General features: G+C 53.8%; 2 protein-coding genes across 2 annotated transcripts in view; one reads left to right on the top strand and one right to left on the bottom strand.

Annotated features, from left to right (window-relative positions):
• The window catches only part of F8 (coagulation factor VIII, procoagulant component), a 27774-nt gene extending 14696 nt beyond the window's left edge, over window positions 1-13078 (bottom strand). Inside the window, exons 1-10 of the mRNA XM_010570646.1 lie at window positions 12930-13078; window positions 9102-9226; window positions 8686-8808; window positions 8011-8223; window positions 6883-6954; window positions 6309-6416; window positions 4163-4384; window positions 3649-3883; window positions 1808-1982; window positions 722-815 (exon numbers count right to left, since the gene is read on the bottom strand). Of these exons, the coding sequence (XP_010568948.1) occupies window positions 722-815; window positions 1808-1982; window positions 3649-3883; window positions 4163-4384; window positions 6309-6416; window positions 6883-6954; window positions 8011-8223; window positions 8686-8808; window positions 9102-9226; window positions 12930-13078 (1516 nt within the window). The remainder of the gene's footprint in view (window positions 1-721; window positions 816-1807; window positions 1983-3648; window positions 3884-4162; window positions 4385-6308; window positions 6417-6882; window positions 6955-8010; window positions 8224-8685; window positions 8809-9101; window positions 9227-12929) is intronic.
• Window positions 13079-22380: 9302 nt separating this feature from the next.
• FUNDC2 (FUN14 domain containing 2) overlaps window positions 22381-26917 on the top strand; it is a 6800-nt gene continuing 2263 nt past the window's right edge. Inside the window, exons 1-4 of the mRNA XM_010570642.1 lie at window positions 22381-22451; window positions 22946-23096; window positions 24473-24548; window positions 25744-25878. Of these exons, the coding sequence (XP_010568944.1) occupies window positions 22433-22451; window positions 22946-23096; window positions 24473-24548; window positions 25744-25878 (381 nt within the window). The 5' untranslated portion in view covers window positions 22381-22432. The remainder of the gene's footprint in view (window positions 22452-22945; window positions 23097-24472; window positions 24549-25743; window positions 25879-26917) is intronic.

The raw sequence follows: 26917 nt of genomic DNA, 5'->3' as shown, positions 1-26917 counted from the left end.
TCCCCCCTTCCCCCCCCCCCCCGCCCAGTTCCTATACCAGATGTGATGTCACATGGTATGGAATACCCTGTTCGCCACTTTAGGTCAGCTGCCCTGGCTGTGCCAACTTCTTGTGCCCCTCCAGCTTTCTCACTGGCTGGGCTTGAGAAGCTGAAAAATCCTTGACTTTAGACTAAACATTACTTAGCAACAACTGAAAACATCAGTGTGTTATCAACATTCTTCGCATACTGAACTCAAAACATAGCACTGTACCAGCTACTAGGAAGACAATCAACTCTATCCCAGCTGAAACCAGGAAAACAGCACAGCTGCAAGAGGGAGAGTCTGAATCATAATGAACACCCCACATTAAAGAAGGGAGGGGGGACCCCAGGGAATGAGGACTGTGAGCAAACTGGCAAACACAGGCAGGATCACCGGGGTGGTTCCTGCCTCATCGGAAAGTGGAGACCTCCGCGATGGATCAAACAACATGGTCCCAGCTCCCTGTTTGACAGTGCCCCTTCTTCCAGCCATCATCCAAGACTTCCTTACAGACAGGGTTACATGGCACCAAGGGGTACATGAACCAAGAATCATCATCATCTCTGGGATTGCAGGGCTGAGGCACTTGGATGGATGGGTTGGTCAACCAGTCTTACCACGGGCTACAGGAAGCTCTCCTGGCCCAGAATAGCAGTGGCCAATTGATGTCCCAAATTCTCATGGCCTGCCTTACCTTGAGAGGGCTTCATGGCATGGTATGGCCTTACACTGGTGAGGCCGTGAGGGTAGATGTTGTATGGTCGGCTTGCCAGGTTCCTGAACACGATCTGAAATAAGGACAGCCAGCAGGAACGTTTAATGCCTTCTGAACATTTTGAACCCTTGAGGCTGCTCTCAGTGTCCTCACAGAGAGGTACACACTGGGCAGCTGTGCTCTGGGATCGGCTGCCTGCCAGTGTCCAGTGGGGAGGAGCCCAGATGTGTCTGGGACCAAAAAGCAGGAGTCAGAATAGAAGAAATGACTGTTTATTTCTCTACTAGTCTACACTGTCCATCTTTCAGGGAGATGCCCATTTTAGGGAGGGCATGAAAATATCAGATTTATTAAAGGGAAAGTTGCTGTCTTTAGTCTCACTTTGCATATGAGACAGAAGAGGTCTGTCAGTCCAGGAGGCCTCAGAGGACCAAGACGCTAAGTATGCACAGCAGTCAACAGCTTCAAAGTGCTCCCCACTTCACTGCATGAAGCCCTTCATTTATTTCTCTAAATAGCTCTGTCGGGGCTTTGCCACAGGTGTTACCTTCAGGTCCATGCCCACAACTACATAGGAAATCCCAGGCAGGGAGCAGAAATGTGAAGTTCCTGGAAACCATCCCATTCCCCCTAGCAGTAAACAAGTCAAGTGGTCAGTAGAGACACTTGGGGAGACACAAGCGACAGTCCCCAATACTGTATGGTAAGAGCACACAGATGGAGAAGAGTGGAGGATGAGAGGACACTCCTGCCTCAGAGGAAGGTGCTGGATGCCATGTGTCATGGATTAATTCACACGATTCCTAAGATGTCTGCAATGAAGTCAAATCAAGGGGACTGGGCCATATCTGGTGCATCTCTGCTGATCTCACTGAGAGTATTTAGCTTTAGCTTTCAGTAACATCTGCCTTTGTGGTGAACTTTGGACATTACCAAACATGATAGAGCACCTCAAGGACTTATGTCAGACCTCAGCCACAAACCAAGAGCTATTAGGAACAACAGCATCAAGCTTTGAAGTTTCCCCTTCCAGTCTCTCTTTGTGGAAAGCAATCTCTCTCTTACCTTAAACTGATCTCCAACCTCCCCCTTAATGACAGGCCCCAGAATTCCCTTGTCCAGTTGATCTGACACCTTGCGCTTCTTGAAGGTTGCATCCTCGTACTCCACGAACATCACTTTCTTATACTTTGAACCGATCTGCTGAGGGCCAGCCTCCAGGAACAGGCTTGTGATGTTTCTTTAGGCAAGGCAGAGAAAGAGCAAATGGGACGCTGTCAGAACCAGAGCAAGACCTTCCATCATCCAAGGACCTACACAGCTGTCCAGGGACGACCAGTGCACAGTGGTGACACCCACCCCTGCAATCATAATATGCATCCTGGGGAATAACGTTTCAAGTGATTCAGTGCTTCTTTAATGGAGAAAGCTTCAACTAGGTTGCACAGTAGCAGTCTTGGGCTGACACTGCCTTGGAGGGAAGTGGTGACTGTGAGAGCTGAGAGCATGACAGATTGTCCTGTGTCAGGGAACACCCCCAGTGTGCAGGCATAAGGCAGCAGAACAGCTGCCTTTTTCTTGATCATCCCAACTCCTTCCCAGGAGCAAGGCCAGCCCTAAGCTGGTGTCCTGGTTTTGGCGGGGATAGAGTTAATTTTCTTTCTAGTAGCTGGTATAGTGTTATGTTTTGGATTTAGTATGAGGAGAATGTTGATAACAGTGATTTTTTCAGTTGTTGCTAAGTAGTGTTTAGACTAAGTCAAGGATTTTTCAGCTTCTCATGCCCAGCCAGCAAGAATGCTGGAGGGGCACAACAAGTTGGGAGGGGACACGGCCAGGACAGCTGACCCAAACTGGCCAAAGGGATATTCCATACCATGTGATGTCATGCCCAGTATATAAACTGGGGGGAGTTGGCCTGGGGGTGGATCACTGCTCAGGGACTAATTGGGCATCGGTCGGTGAGTAGCGAGCAATTACATTGTGCATCACTTGTTTTGTATATTCCAATTTTTTTATTATTATTATTGTTGTAATTTTATTATTGTTATTATTATCATTATTATTTTCTTCCCTTCTGTTCTATTAAACTGTTCTTATCTCAACCCATGGGTTTTATGGGTTGTTTCCCTGATTGTCTCAGCCATGCCACTGGGTGGGGGTGAAGTGAGTGAGTGGCTGCGTGGTGCTTAGTTGCTGGCTGGGGTTAAACCATGACACCTCCTCTGGCTTACCCTCCAAGGGGCTGCAGATGGGGATTTCTGCCCCACATGCCTTGCTCCAGCAGCCACTGGCTGGGATCCCCATCTAGGGCAGAACCTGGTGACCCCAATACCACGCCAGCCCCAGCCCACACAACCTGTGTCAGCAGAGCGACGTCAGGACTGTTGACAAGCATCATCACCATTTAGTGCTGACTAAGGTACTTCTGCTGAGATATTGCACTTGCATCACCTCCCCCTCCAAGAAGTGGGGCAGCAACAGGGGCTAATTGCCTCTGCCATCTAGAGCAGTTTCTTCCAGACAGGGCAAGGACACCCACACTCTGGGGCTGTGGGCACATGTCCCAGCTGTGCACAGTCTCCTGGCTGGAAGGTGAGAAGGGTCACCAGGCATTGCTGCCTGCTCAGAAGGGACTGGCCCTGGAGACCTGGGCAACAGAGAGACAAATGCCCCAGAGACAAATGCCTTTGTGGGTCATTTGGTAAAATGGAGCAAAGCCAGGTCCTGCCTTCCCATGGCCTCCCCAAGACCATCCTTGTCCTGCATCCATACTGTTAGTGTTAATAAAGAAGAACAAAACTGTCCAGGTTGGGCAGAAGGAAAATAAATTTCTGGAGAAGAGGGGAAGAGCTGGCAGGGCTGCCTCAAGGAGCAGCTTCATGGGCACGCATGCCTGCTCTCACCTGTCCAGAGACACTGGCTTCACGGGGGCATAGTCCCAGTCCATTTCTTCAGCTGCAATGTAGTGAGTCCAGGTCACAGGCTTCTCTTTGGCAAAAGAGCGCACTTGGATCACATGGTATGTTTCCTCATCTTCTTCAGGGTAATCCATATCTTCTGGCTCATCTGACAGCTTCCCCATCTTCATTAGGCGCTCCTCCAGACACTCCTCCACTTTCACAATGGCCTCCATGCCAGCTGGGTTTAGACAAGCCGGGCAGAAAGGGTCACATTGACATGCCAGCACAGGCGTGCACTCCCCCAGGCTCTGCTTGGGACATGTCCTCTCCACTACTGTCCCCATCAAATGGGCCATCACATGGGTCAACCTATAACATCCTGGTCACAGGTCAGACTGCATGTGGATGTAACACTATGGAGCAGGAGGGGCCTTGGAGCTGCAGCACTGGATAGAACCCTGAGCCCGGGCCATCCCCTGAACTTCATTTCCCCTGAGCTCTTGCAGAATAAGGTTACCTTGATGATGGGACAGAATCTGGCAGAACATCCGAAAGGAGCCAGCTGTTCCTGGCATGGTCTGGGCTGTGAGATATGTGGCAGGAGAGATTTGTAGGCTGCTGAGACGGTGGCTTCTCACCAGGAATGTGTGGGCTTCGAAGAAGATGGAGTGGACTTCTGGCCCAGTGCCCAACCCGATCACGTGCCAGTGGACCTGCTTCTTGAGGCACAGTGTGAGACCTGCCAGGAGAGAAGGACAGCATCCAGGAGTCAGCACTGCATCCATCCCTTGTCCCCACTCTTGGTGTCATGGACTCAGAGCCTGACATGTGCTGAGTCCCCTGCATCACAAGGTGGTCGCTTCAGGCTGGAGAAGTCTCATATGAATGTGGACTGTCTGAGCAAAACAGAGGCACAGGCCACATCATCCCTCTGAGATAAGACTAGGTTTACAGAGTGGGGGACTTTGGCAAAGGCTTTGGGAGGCATGCTGATGGGAGCTCACAGCGGGATGCAGTGGAAAAAAGAGGTAGATGTGCTCCTTGACTCTATAAACAGGGGAATCGGGAACTGGAGAGGGGAATAATTTGTTTGATCACAACACTGAAAAGCCTGATACTAAAACATTGCATCTGGGGCAGGGCTCCAGCACGTCCTCAGCAGTAGTTGAAATACCGCAAAAAGGGCAGAGAGAGGTCACGAGGATTATCTGAAGGCTGGAGAAAGTTCCTTCCTCTGAGAGATTCAAAGAGCTCAGTGTGCTTAGGAAATGGGAGAGGACTTGACTGCACTGTAAAAATATTTTCCTGGGGAGAAATTGAGTGTGTGCTGAAGGGCTCTGTAATCTGGCAGTGAAGTGAATAACAAGAACAAGTTCCTGGAAGCTGAAGCCAAACAAAGTCAAATACAGAGTCAACCACTTGTTTTTGGCACTGAGTGTGATAGGTGACTGGAACAGATCCCAAGAGCCCAGGAGGAGACAGGGTGGAGGCTCTGTCCCAAGGCCCTCAGCTCTCCATTGCCACCTTTCCATCAGACACCTCTCAGGCCAGGTCCTGCAGCCAGACAGGGGGTTGCTGGGTGGCAGTGGATATCTTCTCAACGGGAAAGCCACTGTGCAGCTACAGTGGCTGACCATGAGGTCTACTCAGGTCTTAAGCTCCATGGATCTACCAGGACAGGGAATTTAGGTGAGTTTTGCTTTTGCTTTCTATTGGAGAATGGCCAGACCCAGGTGGGAGGTTTCAGGGTGTGGTTCACCAAGGTTGCTTATGGTAATGACTCTCCTAACAGTGCTTCCCAGTTTGCCTTGGAGATTCTTCACTCTCAAGCAGCTTTGGACCTTCTCCCAGAAGAATATCAGAAAATGCCAACTTTTGTCTTCACTGAGACCACAAATGGCCTTTTCTTTTGCTTTTCTGGAGAAAAGGAGGCTGAGGGGAGAACTTATCCCTCTCTACAATTACCTGAAAGGAGGTTGTAGCGAGGTGGGTGTCTGTCTCTTCTCCCAAGTAGCAAGTGATAGGACAAGAGGAAATGGCCTCAAGTTGCTCCAGGGGAGGTTTAGATTGGATATTAGGAAAAATTTCTTCAATGAAAGTGTTATCAAGCACTGGCACAGGCTGCCCAGGGAAGTGGTTGAGTCACCATCCCTGGAGGTATTTAAAAGACATGTAGATGTGGCACTTAGGGACATGGCTTAGTGGTGGACTTGGCAGTGAAAGGCTTATGGTTGGACTTGATGATCTTAAAGGTCTTTTCCAACTTAAATGATTCTATTCCCCAAATCCTAAAGGTGTGTTGCCACAGCCAGGCTAGTGAGAGCTGAATTTTCCCCTCAACGCACTATCTCCAGCCTTGTTCACAGGGCTACAAGAGATGAAACTCTTTGCTACCAGCACTATTCCTGGAGACCGAGAAGGAGGTCAGCTGCGTTGGCAACACAGACAGCCGGAAACAGGTCATGCCCCACTGTAAATGGGCAAGGCAGATTAAGGAGTTGAGAAGCGATAGTTTCTCTGGGGTGAACGCAGCCTAACATATCCATCACCTGGAAACCCCTCTTGATGTCCCTTCTCGCACCCTTTCACAAGCTATCTCACAGACCTGGCTACACCCCTGTTCCTAGCACCTCCCATGCCCTCTGTCCCTGTCCTGTACTCACCAGGCAATGAGCCATTGATGTAGCCATTGATGGTGTGCAGCTCCGTCCTGTTGTGAGGCAGGGGCTGAGGAGCTGCCAGGGAGCTGGGTTCAGTGTACCAGCTTTTCCCTGTGGAGAGAGGAGGATGCAGTCAGCTTTCACTTGAGAGCATTTCCAATAAAAAAGAAACCTTCCCACTGGGGTGAAACAGTATAAAAGCCAAAATCCAGGGAGGTCAAATGTGTGGTGCCTGTTGGAAATCCACAGCAGACCTGGCCATGGCTCTGCATGAATGTGGTGGTGACCATTCCACATGACAGGGCATAACTCCCCACAGCTTTAGCCTGTGTGATGGGAACAAGGCCAGGGCATGGGACGGGGGAGCTGGGGGGGCGCTGCAAGCTCCCTGCATCTGGGGAACTGAAGAAGGAGTGTCAGTACTGCACCAGGAGCACATTGGTTGGGGAGGCTGTATAAGGCTCAAACCCTCAGGAGGCAGTGTGGGAGCTGAGCAGCTGTGCTCACACCATGGCCAAAGCATGCGCCCCGGACCAAGCTGAATTCAAGGTCTGACACCAGACAGCAGGGTAGTTACCTTCATCAAACACTGCGAAGAGCATCACAAACTCTTGCCGCGTGTCCTCGTTCCCATCGCTCGCCAGGGTGCCTGCAAGATGCCACAGGATGCATCTCTTTATAGGTCAGCAAGTACCATGCCCGTCTCCCAGGGAATTCCCTTTGTGCCCTCCAAGAACTGGTAAATCAAGGACAGGCTGTGGATTGCTTTTGTCACTTGTCACGACTGGCACAGCCCTGTTTCCAGCCTTGCAGTCCCCAAAAGCCCATGGTTGAGAGGCAGCTGCACTCAGAAGGCATCAAAAGGTCAGTTTGTGCTGCCTTCCACTTGAAGGCTCTCAGGATCCACTTAGTCACCTGGAAGAACCCATTTTATCTAGCCTCCTCATCGGCACCATTGTCTGTGTGTGCTCATTGCTCATCGTCTAGACTTTGCTTAGTGGAGAAACTGCTTCTGGTGAGACACTGGAGCCTGCAGACAGTGCCCTGGGAGGAGGTGACTCGTACCCATTCCTCTTCAGTGACTACAGAGGGGTCTAGACAACTACCTCCAGGAGTTGGCTCAACCAGGGGTGACCAATCGCACCCCAGGTACACTTCTTGGTGCCTTGCATCCAGCAAGTATTAACAGCCAGGATTTCATCACCTCCATGTTTACTGAAGGAAGAGGAGCAGGCACAGGTACTGTGGACCAAGCAGTGCCCCAGGTGTCCTGCCTCTCTCCTGCCTCATCCTTAACCTTGCAGATACAAACGTCCCTCTAGTTCTTCTGACAAAACCCTGTTTGACAAAGCACCCTGGCTGACGCTGAACTATCACAGCTTGGTGAAGCTCTGAAGGGAAGACAAACATTTATGCCTCCATAGCGATTCATCTTAGATAAGGTTCAGATACAAGGTAGGAGATTTCATCTATGGTCTGAAATCTTGCAAAGGAAAGAAGCAACTGATTTCTCTCCAACAGGGAAATCCAAAGTGTGTTTGGTTTCTGCACTGGGAATAGACTCTTTGATGAAAGGGCCAAACCCCAGAAGTGCTGTTGTTGACCACAGCTTACTCACTCCACTGCTATGTTCAGCCTCTTTTGAATTTTCTGCTTTTCAGTTCACGATTGCATGTGACCTGTCCCCATCCTGTGCTGTCCTTACCAGGTCGGCACACGAGCAGAGCTCCAATCAAACCGGAGTTGATGTCCTTCACGCTGTCAGTGTTGGAAGAGTAGGAGTGGGTCAGGCATGGTGAGTCACCATCCGTCGGGCCCTTGTTTTCCTGGATTTCCCAGATGTATGTGTGTGTCTTCCCTGGATCCACCCTGTCACCCTCCTTCTCTGGCTGGCTGGTCTCATCCTCATACCCTGCACCTAAAGCCAAAGGAACAGGCAAATGTCACTGAAGATTCATCCCCAACACATCGTAGCTACAGAAATGCCTCTTCCCCCAACCCAGAGCACAGCCTCCCTCCCCCCCAGCCCCTGGGGCCAGCCCAACTCCCACCAGTGATGGCCGGTCTCAGGGCAGTGAGCAGAGCTGTGCTGGAGACTTGCTTGTTGGGCTGTGTACCCACCACCTGCCCTGATGGTGGAGGGCACAGCCATCCTGGCCCTAAGCATCCAACCTCAGGTTTAACCTATGTATTACCCCTATAACTGATATGGGTTTGCTCTGGGCTGTTTGCTCATCTCAGCTTATGTCTGGGCTGGGCGTGGTCTTGTTGTTGCCCCAGGCTAAGCCATCTCTCTGACTGTCCTCGTAGATGGACCTGAATAGCAGGGTCAGCGAGGGACGTGCTCCCTCCTGGCAGGCAGGTAGCAGAGCAGACTTACCCTCTGACGCCTTCCAGTAGGACACCCCGATGGCGTGGAGGTTGTATGGGCGAGAGGCCAGGTTCTTAAACATGACGACCACTGTGTCATAGACTTCTGCTCGGATGGTGGGGCCCAGGAGACCTGAAGGGGGAAGACAACAAGGTCAGGCAGCTGGGGTCAGGCAGCTCACACCCATGGCCCCAAAAGGTCTGGGCTTTCCACCTGCACAGTTAGTGGTTGTCCCTCACAGTGTGGCACCATCAACTGCTCTGGCACCAGCAAAGCTACCTGCACCCCCAGCAGCTCTGCCATACTGGGACTCCACCCAGGTGCTTCCCCATCGCTGGCCAAGGGGCCACCAAGCGCCCAACCCCAGATGAGTTTGGCCGCTGTCAAGGAGAGCTAGGGCTCACCATGCTGCAGGTGCTTCTTACCCATCCACGCTGGCTTGGGCTTGGGCTGTGTGAACGAAGCATCAGGATACTCCACAAACACGGCCTTCCTGTACCGGGGAGGGACACCAAGTATGGGGGGCCGTGGGCCTGGGTGCCCTGACACACTGCAGAAGGAAGGAAAAGCCAAGGCTGATTGCGCAGCCCTGTCCATGTATGGGCAGCAGCCATCCTCTTCCTCCCCTCCCCCAATTTGCCTGTACCATGCCAGCCCTAGAGATTTCTCACCCTGTTGTGTCCTTTGGGTTTCCTGACAACCCACAGGTGTGTTTGGAAACATTTTGCTCAGCTCACAGATGACAACATGGCAGTGATTAATGTTGTGGTGTCAGTCATGATGAAGAAGACAGAAGGGCAGGAGGCACAGAGCTGTACCCAGCTGCGGCTGGGAGTGGCCACAGCTGCAGGCATTGCGGCCAGCCTCCCGCCTCGTGCCTTGCCTGGCTTCATGCTTCCCCACTAGCAGAGACCTCAGGCACTGGCAGTGCTGTGATAGCAGTGCCATGGTGGCCTCTGTCCCACAGCCACCCCCCCACCCCATCCCCAGCACCTTCAGGTGTGGCAGACACATCACATCACACACATAACCTCAAGCATCCTCCTGAGCTCCCCCTGGGAAAGAGCCTGTGTCAGGCTGCATGGCAGGTCATGGCAGTTTGCTCTGCAGTCTGAGCAATGTCCCCACATTTGTTTCTTTTCTGACCAAACTGGGATTTATAGCCACCCCTAAAAAACTACTCCCTGCAGCAGTGGGATAAAGGAGCCTTGAACGTATTTCACCCCACTTATCTCTGCTGGCCACTTTCTATCTGTAAGCAGCTTAACAAATTCATTTTCCAAAAGGAATCCAGCACGTTTATCAGGATAACAAAGCCATGAATTTCTCCAGGGATTTTAGATGCTGGCTTATCAGCCCCAGGACTGAGACCATTTCCAGTAATCACACAGATTGCTTCCAGCCTTGTTTTGTTTGGAGCAAAAGCCAGGTGGTATTTTCTTCCCTCTGAAGAAGCATTGCTCGCCCCTTCTGACTAAGCCTTCATTCAAGCAGCAGTTCCCTTTGCGACTCTTCCTTAAAAGGAAGAGGAAGGAGTCAGAGTGACTCAAATTTAGGAAAGGGCGACGCACGCTCACCCCCATGTTGCCAGCTGGAAGTCACCAGCAGCCAGAGGATGCTGTGGGGAGAGCAGGGTTCACCTCCCTGGTGGCAGAGCAGGATGGGCACCCACGAAAACCCCACATGCGCCCAGCTCCTGCCTTTCCCACCATGGCTATAACCCCATGTTTGGGCTGGCAGGAGGGCCCCAGCAGACACAGCCCCAGTGAACAGGGCCACTGCATTCAGCTGACTTTGCCCACGAGCTGTTACCACTCCTGCTCGATGGCTGTAGGGTCTGGACCAAGCTTTGCTCTCCAGGGTGACCCCATGCTGGGAGGTGGCAGTGCTGCATGGTCACTGGCACTGGGCTGTCCACTGTCGGGAAGCTGTGCCTTAATCTCTGACTCAAAGAAAGCCCAACTTTGAAAATACATCCCTGAGATATGAGGGTCTGTTCCTGCTAATTCTGTGGTGTACAAGGCAGAAATCCTCTGAAGCCAGGGGGATTTTGCTGGCATGCAGGGGCATGGCCAGGAGGAGACTTGGTGACACCAGGACTCAGCACTGGGTCCCAGCTGGCATGGCAGAGCCTGACGGCCTTTGCAGGGAATGAGGAGGCAGAGTTCAGTGCAGGGACATCTGATCCAAGTGCTTCTGGCCAGTCCTCTGCACTTGGGGTCCCCATGGACTTCCAACCCCAAGGGCGGCTGAAGCCAAGGCAGGGAGATAAGTTCCTGGCGCCTTCAATCAGCATTGTTAGCCACACTATCTGTTCATCTCTCAGAGCTGGGAGACTGCCAAGATAAACACCCTGCACTGCTGAAGCACTCAAACATGGGCTGCTGCTATATGGCTGCCAGCTCCAATCCCTGGGGCCATCACAGGACGTGCTGGTCCTGACTCTGACTCTGCTGGTAGGGTTGTGTTTGGGAGGAAGAGAAACTGAAATCATGGGGAAGGCATAAGCAGCTCTGGCCTGGTGTGCCATAGCCCATTCATTTGTCAGAGCCTTCCACAAATGTGCCAGAGAAATCACTGGATACATTCAGGGGTTTTGGATGTCCTGCCTGGAGGTGCACCCTTAGGGGTTGCCATGAGATACTGGTATCATGAGGGAGAACAGGTGGAGCAGAAGACACCCTATGCACAGCTTGGAGGCATCCTAGCTCCAGTAGCAGCTCTGCTCCTGCCACGCTCTCCTGGCTTGCTCCTGCATGCCCCTTCTCCCCAGCCTGGCTGTTTACCTGTGCCCTCCCAGAGCAGGGGGAAGCGGGCTGAGGCTGCAGGACCAGGGAAAAACCACCATCATCCAGCTGGGAACAGCTATGTCAAGCAAGCCCTGATTCCTGCCATGGCTCTGCCAGAAGCCACGCTGCCAGGGCACACCCTGCCTCTCCAGGGTGGAGCACACCACCAGGTCCCTCTGAGAAAGCCAGAGTTATCTTTCTCCATTTTAGAGAAGGACAAGTGATCTCAGACTGCCTGCTGATGCCCCGCTCATCCCCAGGGCAGAGCCAGGTCCCTGAGTCACTCCTGGGTCAGAAACGGTGTGCAAGCATGTCATTAAAGCCAGTGCCAAAATGGAAAGCCACAGGGCTGAATTAACAGCATGAGTGACCTCACCTCCACTGAAGCCTAATGGATCTGAGTGCAATGTTAGTAAAAGCAGGGCAGGGGGGGCATTAGTAAAACAGGGGGGTTGCTGGATGCAATTTTCCTACTGAAGTAACCAAAGGGGGGAAAACCAATGTAACTCAGTGATTATGGCAGCTAGTCAGGTTGACTGGGATCATCACTGGAGCCTAATCACAGCTCCTCGCTGCTCAAGCCAGCGTGGGTCTGAAATGGGGCCATGGGCTCACACCACCCCAGCACAGAGCCTGGGGAAAAGGGTGTGGCAGCAGGGCGGAGTGAAGGGGTACAGCTTGATCCACAGGGGATGTAGCCATCCAGCTCTGCTCCTCATGCTGAGCTCAGAGCAGCCCGTTCACAGCCATGAGCGTCCAAGCCAGCTGCGTCTCCAGATAACACCATCCTGATGCCTGAGCAATGCAACTGCCACGTTTCCTTCCTACTCCAAAGTATTTGGGAAAACCCACTATGCCTTCCTCCCTCTTGTGACTGTGTACAAACACCATTCTTTGACCAAACACTAAAAATTATTTTCATTCCCTAAAGGAAAAATTTCAGCCCCAGCAATGTAACGTACACAAAGGTATAAATAACTAAAGCTGCATTTTACCAGGGGCAGACACAGTGGAGAGCCTTTGTTGCTCTGAGTTATGTCACGGGGCCACAGCCAACCTCCCTCTGCAGCCCCTAGGCAGGGAGGCACAGGACCCCATCTCCCCTCACATCTCCCCAAACCTCCCAGGATACAGAGCAAAAGAGAAAGCACAGCTGGAGAACCAGCTCTTGGCTCTCGGCCATACTTTAAAGGGTCACAGGCAAACGGCATTAAGGTAAAGCAGTGCAGTAGTGCAGAGCAGGTCTGCATTTCTCTCTGCAGATTTAGTCCACCTGTGCATTATCAGGGCTTGCATTTAGTGACTCCTCATTGCACTGAAATACCCATTCCCAGCTGTACCACTGTGCCAGGTTGCCCCCGTGCACCTGCCTGCCTGCCTGGACCCAAGCTCACAGTGCTGTGCATGCCAGTGTAGCAGAACACCCATAGCAGGCTGCTGGAATTGCAATAGAAAGAGCTTTACCCTGCAGGCGCTTGCAGCACGGAGAGCAGGTCGCTGTGCGTGTAGTCCCAGGCAGTTTCCACTGCACCAATGTAGTATCTTCTGACTTTGCTGATGCCCTCCTCAACCAGGCAGAGGAGCAGGAGATTGTGCAGGGCTCCCACCAGCATCATGCCTGCTGGCTGGGAACCACTCTGGCTTCAGAAGGAAAAGTGAAAAGGAAGGAATGAAAACAGAAAGAGGAGAGAAAAGCCTTTATCTTCTCATCCAGCTGTTGTAATCCACAGGAGACAATGACTTAAAGCCAGCACCCAGAGGCTCAGTCAGAGCTCTGGAGAGTTTCCCAAAGACATCAGGAGAGGAATCACTGGAGTGCGTTAATGCAAAGAGGAGTGTGTGAGCGACTGACTCTCCCTCTCTTCCTCTGGGGTGGCAATGAGAGGAGGAGAGGAAAAAACAAAAGGAAAAGGGAGGGCAAGGGCAGCGGTAAGCTCTGCTGAAGGACCCAGCTGGCTTGGTGTCCTGGCCCATGTCCAGGAGTGAGGTGAGGAAAAGGGAGGGTTGCAAAGGAAGGGGAATTTAGGTGCGGCCTCTGCCTGGTCCCACCTTCCCTCTCACGGCAGAGGGGAAGGAGGAGAGCGGGTAGCAGGCCAGCACCCTGCTGCTGCTTCTGGCACAGGAGCCTTTATTTCCCCCACAGATCAGTCTGGGCTTGTGTCTAGGGCTGGAGTCCCCCAGGGAGCTGGCAGCTGCCTTCTGTACCTGGTAGCCCACATAGTTGAGGAAATGGCAATTTATGGGAAAATTTGCCTTCAGGATGCAGATGGCTTACTGCTATGAAGCAGGAGAGGCTGCCCTGTGCCCCCCAGTGCTTGGAGCCCACAGGGCACTTTGTATCTGCAGGGACAGGGCGGGAGGTGAGGAAATAGCCAGGGATGCACATATGCATGTACATATGTGTAGTGTATCCCTGTCCCCTGGGTGCCTGCACCCCAAGCAGTGATGATTTAGCCACACAATCTCGCTTCCAGCCACATGGGAGGAAGAGTGTCGGGGTGATCCCTGGGAGTCCCCCTCCTGCCAGCTGCTCCTCACGCTTCTTCTCTCGTCTCAGGGTCCTGCAGAATAGCTCAGAGAAGATGCACTGAAATGTTTTTGCAAACTTCTTCCATTTTAAACTCACAAATTTTCAATGTTTCTTTTTAAAAGCCCAGGAAATCCACCACCACCACCCCCAAATACACACACGTGCTCACGTGCACACGCTGGCACGTGGTTCTCCCTTGGCTCACAAAGGCAGGAAGGTGAGGAGGAACACCCTGCATGGTTCCAGTGTCCACTAGGCAAGTGAGGTGGGGAAATGTCCCATAAATGATGCTGTAGGGCAGCAGGAGTGCAACGGGGGCAGTGACCCATTTGGTGACAGTCCCAGTGTGTGCAGAAGCATCCATGTGACGGGTCTTGGTGCCTGGCCAACAGAGGGAGGCGGTGGGGATGGTGGAGGGATGGGTGTTTTGGGGTCCCAGATGTGAATCCTTAGTGCGGGGCGGATGGGATGGGATGGGTGATAGGAGCTGAGCCCCCCAGGTAGGGGTAATCCCAGCGGATGCGGGAACATGTTCCCTGATGTCCCACTGCCCCATGTAGCCCAGCATAGTCTGGGAATGACCTTGAGGATCCCAGCCGCATGGGCTCACCGTGCAGGAGCACCCTATGTCCATGGGGTCAGTGACAGCTCTCTGTCCCCCTCCCCCAGAGAGGGGCCAGTTCTTGCCACCTTGCTGGGGACACCCCCTCTCTTCCCACCCCTCTTCTTACAGCAGCCCTGGGCCTGAGGGGGAAAACCATCCCGGGCAGCTGTGTCTGGCCAGGGCTCCCATGGCAGCAGCAAGGCGCACCTGGGGGAACTCCCCCTCGGCCGGTGTAAAACCCCAACCTGCCAAGGGGCTCCCCACTCCTTCCTGGGCTTGCCTAGGGGCTGGCTGACACAGCAGGAGCTGGGACAGAAAGCACTCCCCCCTGCACCACCCAGCCTGCTCCAGGAGAAGCAAAAAGCCAATGAGAAACACATTTCCTCCAGCTCATGCGCTGGCAGCTGGCTCCATGCCCAGCCTGGTGCGCCTTTTCTTTGCGAGGAAGATGAGCAACAACCTGCCCCATGTTTTCCAGCAAGTATTTTGGGGCAAAACAAGCTGTGTGTGACATTCGGGGATGCCCTGGGTGCTTTGCACCACCTGCCCCGGCGCGGTGAATCAGAAGGGTATTGTACAGTGCTGGAGGGGACGGGGTTGTCTGGAGCTCTGGGAGAGACATGGGAGATCCAAGCTGTGCTTCTGGCACTGGTGTCCCCTGCACTACGGATGTGACTTTATCCCAGTCATCCTGTCTGGGAATCTCTTGGTGCTGTGAGACTGTGCTCACCCAGAAAGGCTGGAAAAGGTGTTTCTTCCAGAAACAAGCAGATGGGGAAAATGTCACCAAGCAGACAACACGACTGTGAAGAGGGCAGTCGGGGGGTGGCAGCATGGTATAGGCATGTGGGAAGATTGGGGTTGCCTGTCAGGAGCGGTGCTCCAGTTCTGGGTACTGGAGATCTGCATGGATCCAGGCACTCCAGGCACTGTGGGATGACAACATCCAGGGATCACAGAGGGGAGTCAGGCAAAGGTTCCTTTGGGGGCTGCAGTGGCAGGAGCCTGGACACAGTCACAAATTAATGGTTGTGACACTAGCAGGTGCTGAATTGCTGGGTTTAAACATTTTCAGCTACTGGAAGGCAGCTCCAGGTTCTTGACCCAGAGACATAAGAGTAAACTGGAGAGATGGGGTCTAACCCGAGGGAGCAGAAAGAAAATTATATTATCAAGGTACTCAAGGCTGTGGGAAGAGGAATCCAGGTCTGAAACTGGAGAATACTTGGAAGTAACTTGGGGAGGGGGCCCAGATCCTGGCACTTGCTGCATGCAGTGGGTAGCTTTGTGCAAGTACATAACAGCCAGTGCAGAGTGAAGCATGCCAAGGACAGCTGGGCATCCGCAGGGACCCTGACTCCTCCCCCGGCACAGCCTGCTAAGCTGGAGCCCACATGCCCCAGCAAAAGCCTGCATGGCCCCAGCAAGTGGGGTGGCATTAGCAGCCCTGGCTCTTCCGAGGGCTCTGCTAGCCCATATGGGTGCCACTGCAAAGCATCAGCATTGCCCACGCACGGATGGGCCAGACAGTAGCAGACAGCTGCACTTTTGAGAGAGCTGCAGAGAGGCATTGGCATTCTGGGCCTGCCTGGAGCGAGGCACAGTGTAAGCACACTTGCCCATCCTCAAACCTCCCCATGAGACAGCGCCAGGGCACTGTCCTCCCATGCAAATGTGATGGGGAAGCCAGGACAGGCTCCTGCCACTGAAAGTCCCAGAGAAACCTGCTTGGCCAGAGCCAAGGATCCACATGCATGAAGAAAGTGCTGGTTGTTTCCCCAAACTGTGCAGTTCTCAGCTCAATACGGGGCTGGGGCAGATAAAAATGACTCAGAACAAAAAGTGAGCCATGTCTAATCTCTCCTGGGACTTTTTTGTGTGTACGTGTGTGTATGTGAGAGAGCGAGTGACTCATGGCAGCTTCTCAGGAATGCAGAGTATGTCAGAAGCAGCAGCCACCCACAGGCACTTGCCCTTCCCAGCACTCACATGGGCAGAGGGCACCAAGACACTGGCTGTGCTGCATGGCACCAGCAATCCAGTGGAAGGACCAGGCATGACCCCTTGTACCAAGCGCTTCCAAGCTGGAGCATTTCCCGCTGCTGCCCGCATCCCACCTGGACCCTGCCTGCCCTGGGGAGGGCTTAATTTTGGTATGCAGCTGCTCCAGAAAGAGGAACAGCAGCCCGAGGGTCAGCGGGACACATCCCTGCTCTTCCACAGATCAGCCCTGGGCAAGTCCCTGCCACATGGGCTTGCCATGCTTCTTCCCCATGCCGCCAGGTGCATGCTGCTGGCTGGCTCCTGCCCAGCCTACCGCCCATACCCACCTGGATGTGTGCCACGCTGACTCATTTCACCAAATGCTGCAGGAAATCCCTGTCACCTTTCCAGTGCCTCCCTGCACAGTTGGAGTGAAGGATGCCGAAGAAGCCTCCTCTCCGGAGCCAGCACTGGGGTTTAGTCACAGGAGATGTGTTTATCCCATGTAACCAGCCCCACTGTGCTCTGCAAGGGCAGAGGTGCTTTAGGGGAGCTGCTTTTTTCAGAACCCACTGTCTCAGTTAGAAGGAAAAAATATGAAAACAAACCACCAACCAAAAGAGTCACCTCCTGGTGCTTTTGTCGCCATCCAGGCTGCTGCAAAACCAGGCCAGATGGAGAGACAAACCTTGGGCTTAGTGCAGATAAATCACAGCAGGAACAAAGCCCACACTTGTCCTTGGGGGAAAAAAACTCCCTCCTTTGGAACCAAAGCTCTGGGCTGGAGAAGAAAGGCCTGGCAGACCTTGCTTGGCTGCTGCACGCCAACAATGATGGAGAAAGAAGAGGCTGCAGCCCCATGTAGTTCGCAGATCAGCCGACCTGCAGACAGCAGGACCCCAAAAGAGCAGGACCACAGTGGGACTGATGGCACCAACACCCCTGAATATCTGGCAAATCCAGCCCTGAGGTTCCCTAGCCCCAGAGCACAAATGCTGATGTGGAGGAGGTCCCCAAAACAAGCCATCTCTCCTCCCCTGGCCTTCCCTGCAGTAAGTGGGTCAGTGGAGCATTTCTCCTTTTTCTCTCTCGTTTCTCACATCGGAGGCATCTCTGAATGATTCAGGCAGCAGGAGCACAACAGCCATGCTCCTGACACAGGGTGCTCAGGGGTCTGTGCCTGCAGGAACTGGGGGGGACAAGCATTCAGGGATCTCACTGGCCAGAGGACGCTCCCTGCAGCTGCCGGCTTTGCACGGCTATTGCTAAATGGTCTTTGCTCCTCAAGTGTCAGAGCAGCCTGGGGAAAACAAGAGCAGCCTCCATGCACACATGTCCTTCATAAGTCACCTAATTATCCTGGCTGATTAAATGAAGCTCACAGCAATTGCTCTCTCCTGGGCTTGCTTTGAGGGTTGCTGCTGCTGAGTCAGCCTGGAGATGGGGTTATGTTCCCATGAGGTGTCTGGTTTTTTTGTGTCTGTTGCGTGCTGTGCTTAGCTCATCTCTTGAGACACCCTGGCTGCTGCAAAAACTCCTGGAATAAGCCCCCAGGGCTGCTCATATTCAGCAAAGCTTCCCCTCAACCGTGCAAGAAGTGGCTCTCCTCCACAGATGCTGTGCTTGGGGCCATGGGGAAGGGACATGGTCATGTTCTGCCTTACCCCTCTTCCCTGGTGCTCAGTGCTGCTCAACCCTGGCAACCTCACACTGACAGAGCTCCTGGTCAGCCAGAAAAGGGTCTAAATCTAACAACAGGAATTTAACAGCGCTCCACAGGAATGGCTGTTCAAGAGAAGCACTGTCTCGGAAAACTCCTCTCTTCATCATTGCCAAGAATAAAGGAGACCTGGATGCAGGGAGATGTAGCAAGCTCCTGTGCAGCCTGAAGACGTCAACCCAGCTGCCCCCCAGCCCTGAGCTGTGCCTGTTGTTGGGGCAGACCCCTGAGCCTGGGGATGCCACTGCCACTAGCGTCCATGAGTGTCCATGCACTGCGCTCACATTGTCCCCACATGCCCAGCCCAGGCCTTGGGGCTGGCAGGGGTGCCTGCTGGCCAGGTAGCAACAGGAGAGGCTGCAGACTCATGAGATGGGGGGATTGTCAGGGAAGATCAACTAGGATCCTGGCCAAAGGGGCAGAAAACAGGCAAGAGTTGAATAAGGAGATTATGGCACATCCAGGAATTGTTATTCACCTTGGACAGCTGGGCAAACTGCTGCAGGGAGCAGCAGGACTTGCCCACAGTCACCTGCAAGGCAGCAGCAAGTCAGAAAGAGAGCGCCTGTATCACCTGAGCAGCTGCTCAGTATCATTTGCTGTGCTCCAGGCTGGCTGCATCCATTCACTGTCCAAAATCAGTGCTTCTCGGCAGGAGGGATGGCTCGAGGGGTGGTTGGGGGCTCACTGCCGCTCTCAGCACAGCGCTGTGCCTGGTGCCAGGCTGCTCAGCCTGCCCTCCTGCCCTAAACCTGGCTGGCAGAAATCCCAGCTGCTGGCAGGAGAGAGCAGAAAGCCCCTTCCTTTGCGGCATGGAAGTGGGGGAGGCTGGGGGAGAGCTGGCCTACGCTAAAAAGTCCCCATGGCAGCTGGGAGGGGAGTGAAGAAGAAAGGCTGTTGCTCCCATCCATAGACACTGAGTGGCATGACAGGCTGGAGCCTCAGTTTGTTTCATTTCCAGAAAATGAGAAAAGAGAGAGAGACAGCAGCAGTGAGAGAAACCCCACTGAAAATCCCCGTGCTCTTGTTTTGACAGGGCTGAGCTGCAAATTTCCTTTCTGCAAGCTGCAGCGTGCCCCCAGCCAGCCGCCAAGCTGGGGCTGTCCCGATGCAGCTGCGTGACGCCAGCACGGATGTCCCAGCTGGGGGAAGGGGAATTCAGACATTGCTTCTCACCATACTAAAAGCAGCGACAAGGTGGCCTCCTCGGCAAAGCGCCATGCAGCCGGGGCCACAAGGCCAGCAGCATTGGGGCCACATCATGCAGAGCCACCGGAGTAGCAGCTTGAGAGCCCCAGGACACTGCAGCCCTCCAGGTCCCTGCACACCAGGGACATGTTTCCTATCGACGGGGGACCCTGGCATCTGGCGGAGATGGCCAGGTATGGTGCCTCACTGAGGTGCCTGGGGGGGCACCATGGGTCCATTTACAGAGCATTTTGGGGGGCTCTGCAAGTGGGGGACATGGTTTTGCTGACCGTGTTATTGCCTGGTACTGCTTGCCCTGACTGTGCACAGCCACTGGAAGCCTGCATGGGCTGGTGAGCTGTGGGTTAGCCCAGCCACACAGGCTGGGAGGTGGTGGTAGTGCCAGGAGGGAGGGAAAGCCCTGGAGACAGGGAACAGCTTTTTGTGCCTGTGTCTTCTGAGCTGACCAGGGCTGCTCGCCAGGAAGGTGCCTTGCAGGGAGCTCCAATAGCTGCAGGGTACTGAGGTGCTAGTGCTGGACTCTGCTGCTGCACCCACTGGCCCCTGTGCCACCCTCTGTACCAAGCTGGGCCTGAGCCCGCTACACAGGAGCCCCCAACCCTGCAGCCTCTCCAGCCTCCCTGTCAGCCCAGCTCCTTCCCCACCGTGGGAGGAAGCCGAGCGCCTGCCCTGGGTGATGGTGCAGGTGAGCTGGGAAAGATAGGTCCACGCTGCAGATGCTCAGGCTAGTGGGTGCCCCTGGGACCAAGTGTGTGTGGGATCCCCCAGGTGGCACCGGGGAGGAGGCACAAGAGGAACCCTGGCTGGTCCCAGGGCATGGGGGCAGCTGTTTGCCTGCAGGGAGACAAAACCAGGGACTTGCTGCACGGGGATGGGAGCCCACCACCTACTGGACATGCAGGAGACACAAGTGCCACCTGACACCGGTGTTCAGATGGGATTTCCAAGATGAAACACTGCTGCCAGGCGCCCACTTGGCCCCAGCAATCCCTCCACATAGGCCATGCCCTCCCTGGTCACATCTTCTCCCAGGGGAAGCTGCTCTGCTTGCTGCCAGCCCTGCCTAGAGCCAAACAGAGACCCAGCAAAGAAATGGTGCTCTTGGCTGCTCAGTAGTCGGTGTAGGATCTGTCTGACAGTCTCGCTAACAGCTACATCTGATTACTGGGTCACCAAAGGGTGACCACGCTGCACCTGCAGGAGCTGCCCTCTGATCTGCTGGGGACAGGACGACTGGGGCTGCCTGGGAGTATGGTGGGGGCAGAGGGGAGCCCTGATCCTGAGTAGTGCCATGGGGCTTTGGCTGCCCAGGAGAGCAAATGCAGGAGCTTTCCAGTTGCCAGAAAGTAAATAAACCCTTGTGGAGTGCAGTCTCCTTCTTCGGGTGGTTATGAGGGCAAAAGCCATTTGGACCATCCTATCTACAGGGTCCCTGGAGCTCAAGGGCTGGGCACTGGGCTGGACACCTGGATTCTCTCCTCCTGCACCCCCACAGCACCCATCAGTCCAGCTGTGGCTTGCCTGGCCCTTGGCACCTCAGATGGCTGAGTCCCAAGGCCCAAACCTGCTGTGGGTAGCAGCCACCAGCCCCCACAGGACGACTGTGTGCAAGACATCACGCCTCGGTCCCCATGGAAGTGTCCTGCCACTTTGGTTTGGGCGTGGATACAGTGCTCCAGCTGGTTCCCCCTAATCAGGGCAGTGCAGGAAACACTTGCGATGCTGCTGTGGCTCCTGACATGTACCCGCCTGCTTGCGAGGGGGAAGGAGGCGCTCTGCTATTTGCTGTGGGGTGTCCCGGCCACCATGGCAGACTGCTGCTCTTGGTTCCCAGAATGTTGTCTGTTCTCCCACCCAGTCTGCACCACCTGTGCTCCTGCTCCCACTCAAGCACTGGTTTCCGTTAACCCCACAGGAGGGTCAAATCCGCTCCTCCTTCACTTACAATCTCTCCAGGAGGATCTCTTCTTTTTGCCTGTTGTGTCTCAGGTTTTCCAGCTTTGCTACTTCCTGGGCAGCCGCATCCCCAGGTGGGAAGTAGGTGGCTTTTGTTCTGCAGGAGTGCAAGTGAGTAATGGCTCAGAAATTGGAGGGATCATTGTTTCAGGGGAGACAGTAAAATGTGTTCCTGCCAGGCAGCATGCCTGGGCTGCCCAAATGGGCTCGGGGTCAGGCAGGGGCACATCAGGGCAGAGCTGGGTATGCATGCTGCACACAGTGCAAGCAGACCCTCCATACCACTTCCAACATGCCTGAGACCCCGGCTCCACCACACACCTGCACCGCTCCTCTGTGACCCAACATGAGAAAAGAAGTCCTGGCCCATGTGCCAGGGTGCTGAGCTGCCCACGAAGGCTGTGTTTGTTTTAAGCAAATGGCAAAAGGCACTGCTTCTGTGGAGTGACAGCTTGCAGCTGAGCAAGAGCCTCCCATGTCAGAGGGAGCAAACTGCCATGGGCCTTAGGAAGCTTTTAAGACACCCTTGGAGCCCCCTTTGTCCCACCCCTGGATGCCGCAGGCCCCCTCGTGCTGCACTGATACTCTGTACCTGAGCCAGTCCTCCTGGAAGACCCCACAGCAGAGCCACCCACGGCACCAGGGACACAGGGCCTGACCAGATGATGCTATTGCAGTAGCAGAGGGCACAATCTTTTAAAGGGACACACTGATGGACACCAGTGGGCGCACAGTCGAGGCCAACGCGTGCCCACATGCATGGCCGCAGCCGCTCTACACCCACACGCGTGCCCGAGCTCACCCCACGCGCGCCGCCGCTACGTGCTCGCCCCCCTGCCAGTGCGTTCCTCCTCCCAATGACGCGCCGGGGGCGTGGCGGGGCGCGGCCACGTGAGGGGGCGGTCGCGCGCCTGCGCAGCCTGGTCACGTGCCCGCGGCGGCGGCGAAGGGAGCCCAGTGGTGCCATGGCGGTGCCGGGCGGAGGTGGGCCGGGATGGGATGGGATGGGAGGGGAGGGATGGCGGCATCGTCCCCGGCTCCCCCAGCGCGGCCCCTCCGGCAGAGAGCAGAACCCGTGCCCTGCGCGGCACCGTTTCCATTGGTAACGCGCGGCGACCGGTACTGGGGCCTGGCACCGCCTGAGGGCCCGAACCGCCGCAGGACGCTCTGGAGGCGGCTCCCGGAACAGGGCTTCTCAGCCCGCGCCCCGGCATCAGGGGCATGACCTGCGGGAACACCGAGGAGTGTGAGGAGTCCCGGGGACAGAGTCCGAGTGGGTCTCAGGGGCTCTGGGGGGTGGTCTGAGACCCTCGACGTAGGGCGTGGGGCCTGGGGGTTCCCAAAGGCCCGGGGAGAGTGCCAAGATCCATAGGCTGTGTGACTGGGTGGAGATTCGGTGTCCCTGGGGAGGCCCTGGGCAGCTGGCAGGGGGCTGTGGGACAGCAGTTCTGGCACTGAGCCTCTCCAGGTGCCTGCAGGTGTGAAGGAGGACTCATTCAACGTGCTGGACCTGGCGGAGTACACCAAGAATCGGCCGTGGTGGCGCAAGGTCTTTGCCCCCAGCTCGGGGTCAAGCGCGGAGAAATACAATGTGGCCACACAGCTGGTGATTGGAGGGGTCACGGGATGGTAAGATGTGCTGGGGTTGCTATTGCTGCTTGTGGCAGGCAGGATGCCTGTGGGCATTAACCATGCTTTTGGGAACACACTGACAGGTGCAGGGTGGTCAGCTGGCAGTCTTTCAGAGAAGGCAGGTGTCCAGCTTGCTCAGCCAACTGTGCCCTGGCATGCTCTGCTGAACTGTGGGAGGTCTTAAAAGCTGTCTCTGCTGTGGAGCTGAAGAACTGAGACTGTCTCGTAGGGAAGAAAATGGCATCAGGCTTTAATTTTTGAGATGAGATAATTCTCCTTTAACTTCTGGTATAAAGTGGTAGTTTTGAATTTAGGACAGGCAAATATGAGCCTCTTGGAACAAGGATACCGTCTTCCCTGGAGGTGGATGTGCTTCAGGCATCTGCACAAAAATCTCCTGTGGATGTGGCTTATTGGGCCTGTGGGCATGGTTCCTGGGGTTTTGTGTTGCTTGTAGCAAGTGCTGGTGGCTTTTGGCTCTATTTGCAACTTCATTTGTGCAGCAGTGTTGTTTGAGTTGAAAGCTTGGTGTAATCACACTGCTTTGCTTCTTGCTGTGCCTGTGTTCTTCATCTGGCACAGGGGTAACCATTTAAAAGTGTAAGACAGATCACCATTTTCTGATAAAAATAGGAGCTGGCTACCTCTCTCTTGTATCTTCACTAAGTGTGTGTATTCAGAAATGGGTAGGAGCACGTTGCTGTGTTGTTTTGCAATGCTGATAAGGAAACTGTTCAAAGTAAAGTCTGGTTTGGGTGATAACAATACGCTAGCTCTTTGCTGCATGATTGAGCAATGGGGTGGCGCTTGCTTGAGTTCTGGTGGCTGCAGTGATGTCTTTCATGTCAGAGAGCATGTAACCCAGTTTGGACACCACTTTAGGCCACTGCTGTCTGCTTGTTTCAGCATTTTTCTCTTCTGAGAAATGAAAAGTAAGCAATTGTTTGGGCAACAAAGAAGCTTGCTTTGTGATCTGCTCCCCATGCTCTATCATGGAGCAGCAGCAGATGTGCTGCCTAATTTCCCTTCAGAGATGATACCAGCTCAAAAAAAAAAAAAGCTAAAATCACTTGTTGATTTGGGTGAGATCACGTGTTTCCCATTACTCCTTTGGGAGAACGTTGATGTTGAAGAGGTAAGAATCAAAACTGCAAAAGGCAGTGATAGTGAGAAGTAAAAAGCTATAAAGCATCAGTTTTGGCTGGGCACAAACCTTTTCTCTTTCTGGTTGCACGTGGGTTTCTTCTGCCATTCGTCAGGCTGTCTCTGAGTTGTGGGTAATTACTGCCAAGGCTGCCTTGCCTGTGGGAAGCATGCTGAGGAGTGTGTGCTTGGTATCTCATTCACCTGACTGGATCCTGGTTGATTTGTAGGTGTACTGGATTCGTCTTCCAGAAAGTTGGAAAGCTGGCAGCGACAGCGGTGGGAGGTGGCTTTTTCCTACTTCAGGTGTGTATGAATAGTGGGCCAGGCTTTCCAAGAACTGTGCTGGCAGGGACAAAGGGCTGTCTAGTGATCATTATTTGTTGGGACATGTGGGGCCAGTTCGCTGCTCTGCCAGGAGCTCTGTGTGGCCATGGATGTCAAGGGTGTGTGTTCCCTGGGGTACGTAGATGCAGCAGCAAAGCAGGATCAGTGTGTGTAAAATTAAGGATTGCCAAAAGGTGCTATCCATTTAGGGTCTGCTAACAAAGGCCAGGCCAAAGACATGTGGGGGCTGTTATCGCAGGGGCACCTGGGTGAAGCAGGAGGCAGCCTTCAGCTGTGGCAAAGCACGCTGCTGCTGCTGCAGGACTGTCTGGTCAGAACTGGCTACTGTACTTAATCCTGTGCCTGTGGAGATGCTGTTCCTGGAAGAACAGCCCTGGCTGTCAAGAGGGATTTGTCTGTGTCTGTGATATGGTTCTGGTCAACCTGGCTACTTGAGGAGTCAGGCCAGCACAGATGGGGCTCTCTGTAAAGCATTGGGGAAGAGAAGAGAAACAGAGATCTCTCTCTGTCCTCAAGCATTTCTCCTGGTTTCCGAGATCCCTAGCACTGAGGGGAGCTGCTCAAATGTGGATTTCTAGCTTGTATGTCCTGCATGAGGCAGAATGGCTCTCAGGCCTTGCTCAGCAGTCTTATTTGTTTGCTTCTCAGGTGCTGTCTCATGTGTGACTCGTTGTCCCTGGTCTTCTGGCTCTGCTTGTTATGAAAGCCAAAAGCTTGCTCTGAGCAGGGAGAGTTTCACTGCTGAATCATCCTGACCAGATAAAATACTTAGAGAGGAACAGGCTATTAATAGCTGTGTCCACCCACAGCAGCAGGAGAGCTGCAGAGTCCCAATGATACATGTGGCAGTTGTGAGGGGGAGGTGATGCCAGCTTTACATTAGAGAATAGAGGCTGAAATAGGCTAAGCTGCAATGTGTGCCCTGCTGTTAGGGGATTACTGTGGGATACAGATGTTGTGGGACAGTTAATACAGCTGCAGGGGTGGTCCTTTGTCCAATTTTTAAGCTAGTGTGCTCATCCTCTCAGCCCACTGGACCAGTGTGTGGGAGGTGGCTATGGTCAGGGAAAGTGGGTGGGCAAGGGGGTCTGTTTAGCCGTGGTCGTGTAGGACTTTACTCCAGGAACTTTCTTTCCACTCCTCAAAACTCTAGATTGCAAACCACACAGGATACATTAAAGTGGACTGGAAGCTGGTAGAACGGGACGTGAACAAAGCCAAGCAGCAGCTGAAATTTCACAGCAGTGGTAACAAAATGTCTCCAGAAGTGAAAAGCAGAGTGGATGAGGTGAGACAACTTTCCCAGGGTGTGTGCAGGTGCTTAGGTGGAGGGACAGCAGAAAACAGGATTGACTCCTGGGCTCTTATGGATCTTCCATTGTGCAAATACAAGGAGAGAATGCTTCCATTCCATGACAGCAAAACTGGAGAGATGGCAAAGGCTGTGGATGTTGTCTACCTAGACTTTAGTAAAGCATTTGACACCATTTCCCACAGCATTTTCCTGGAGAAACTGGTTCCATACCCTTCACTGGGTAAAAAACTGGCTGGATGGCTGGGCCCAAAGAGTTGTGGTGAATGGAGTTAAATCCAGTTGTTGGCCAGTCACAAGTGGTGTTCCCCAGGGCTCACTATTGGGGCCAGTTCTATTTAATATCTTTATCAATGATCTGGACAAGGAGATCAAGTGCACCTTCAGTGAGTTTGCAGGCAACACCAAGTTGGGTGCGAGTGTTGATCTGCTTGAGGATAGGAAAGCTCTACAGAGGGATCTGGACAGGCTGGATTGATGGGCCAAGGCCAGTTGTATGAGGTTCAACAAGGGTCACAACAACCCCATGGAACGCTACAGGCTTGGGGAAGAGTGGCTGGAAAGCTGCCTGGTGGAAAAGGACCTGGGGGTGTTGGTCAACAGCCGGCTGGCTGAATATGAGCTGGCAGTGTGCCTAGATGGCCAAGAAGGCCAATAGCATCCTGGCTTGTATCAGAAATAATGTGGCCAGCAGAACTAGGTAAGTGACTGTCCCTCTGTACTCAGCACTGGTGAGGCTGCACTTTGAATACTGTGTTCAGTTTTGGGCCCCTCACTACAAGACATTGAGGTGCTGGAGCATGTCCAAAGAAGAGCAAGGAAGCTGGTAAAGGGTTTAGAGCACAAGTGTAATGAGGAATGGCTGAGGGAACTGGGGTTGTTTAGTCTGGAGAAAAGGAGGCTGAGGGGGGACTGTATCGCTCTCTACAACTACCTGAAAGGAGGTTGTAGCGAGGTGGATGTTGGACTCTTCCTGAGTAGCAAGCAATAGGACAAGAGGAAATGGCCTCAAGTT

Source organism: Haliaeetus leucocephalus, unplaced genomic scaffold (assembly GCF_000737465.1).
Source record: "Haliaeetus leucocephalus isolate CR32 unplaced genomic scaffold, Haliaeetus_leucocephalus-4.0 Scaffold296, whole genome shotgun sequence".
NCBI lineage: Eukaryota > Metazoa > Chordata > Aves > Accipitriformes > Accipitridae > Haliaeetus > Haliaeetus leucocephalus.
This window is presented reverse-complemented; position numbering and strand designations above follow the sequence as displayed.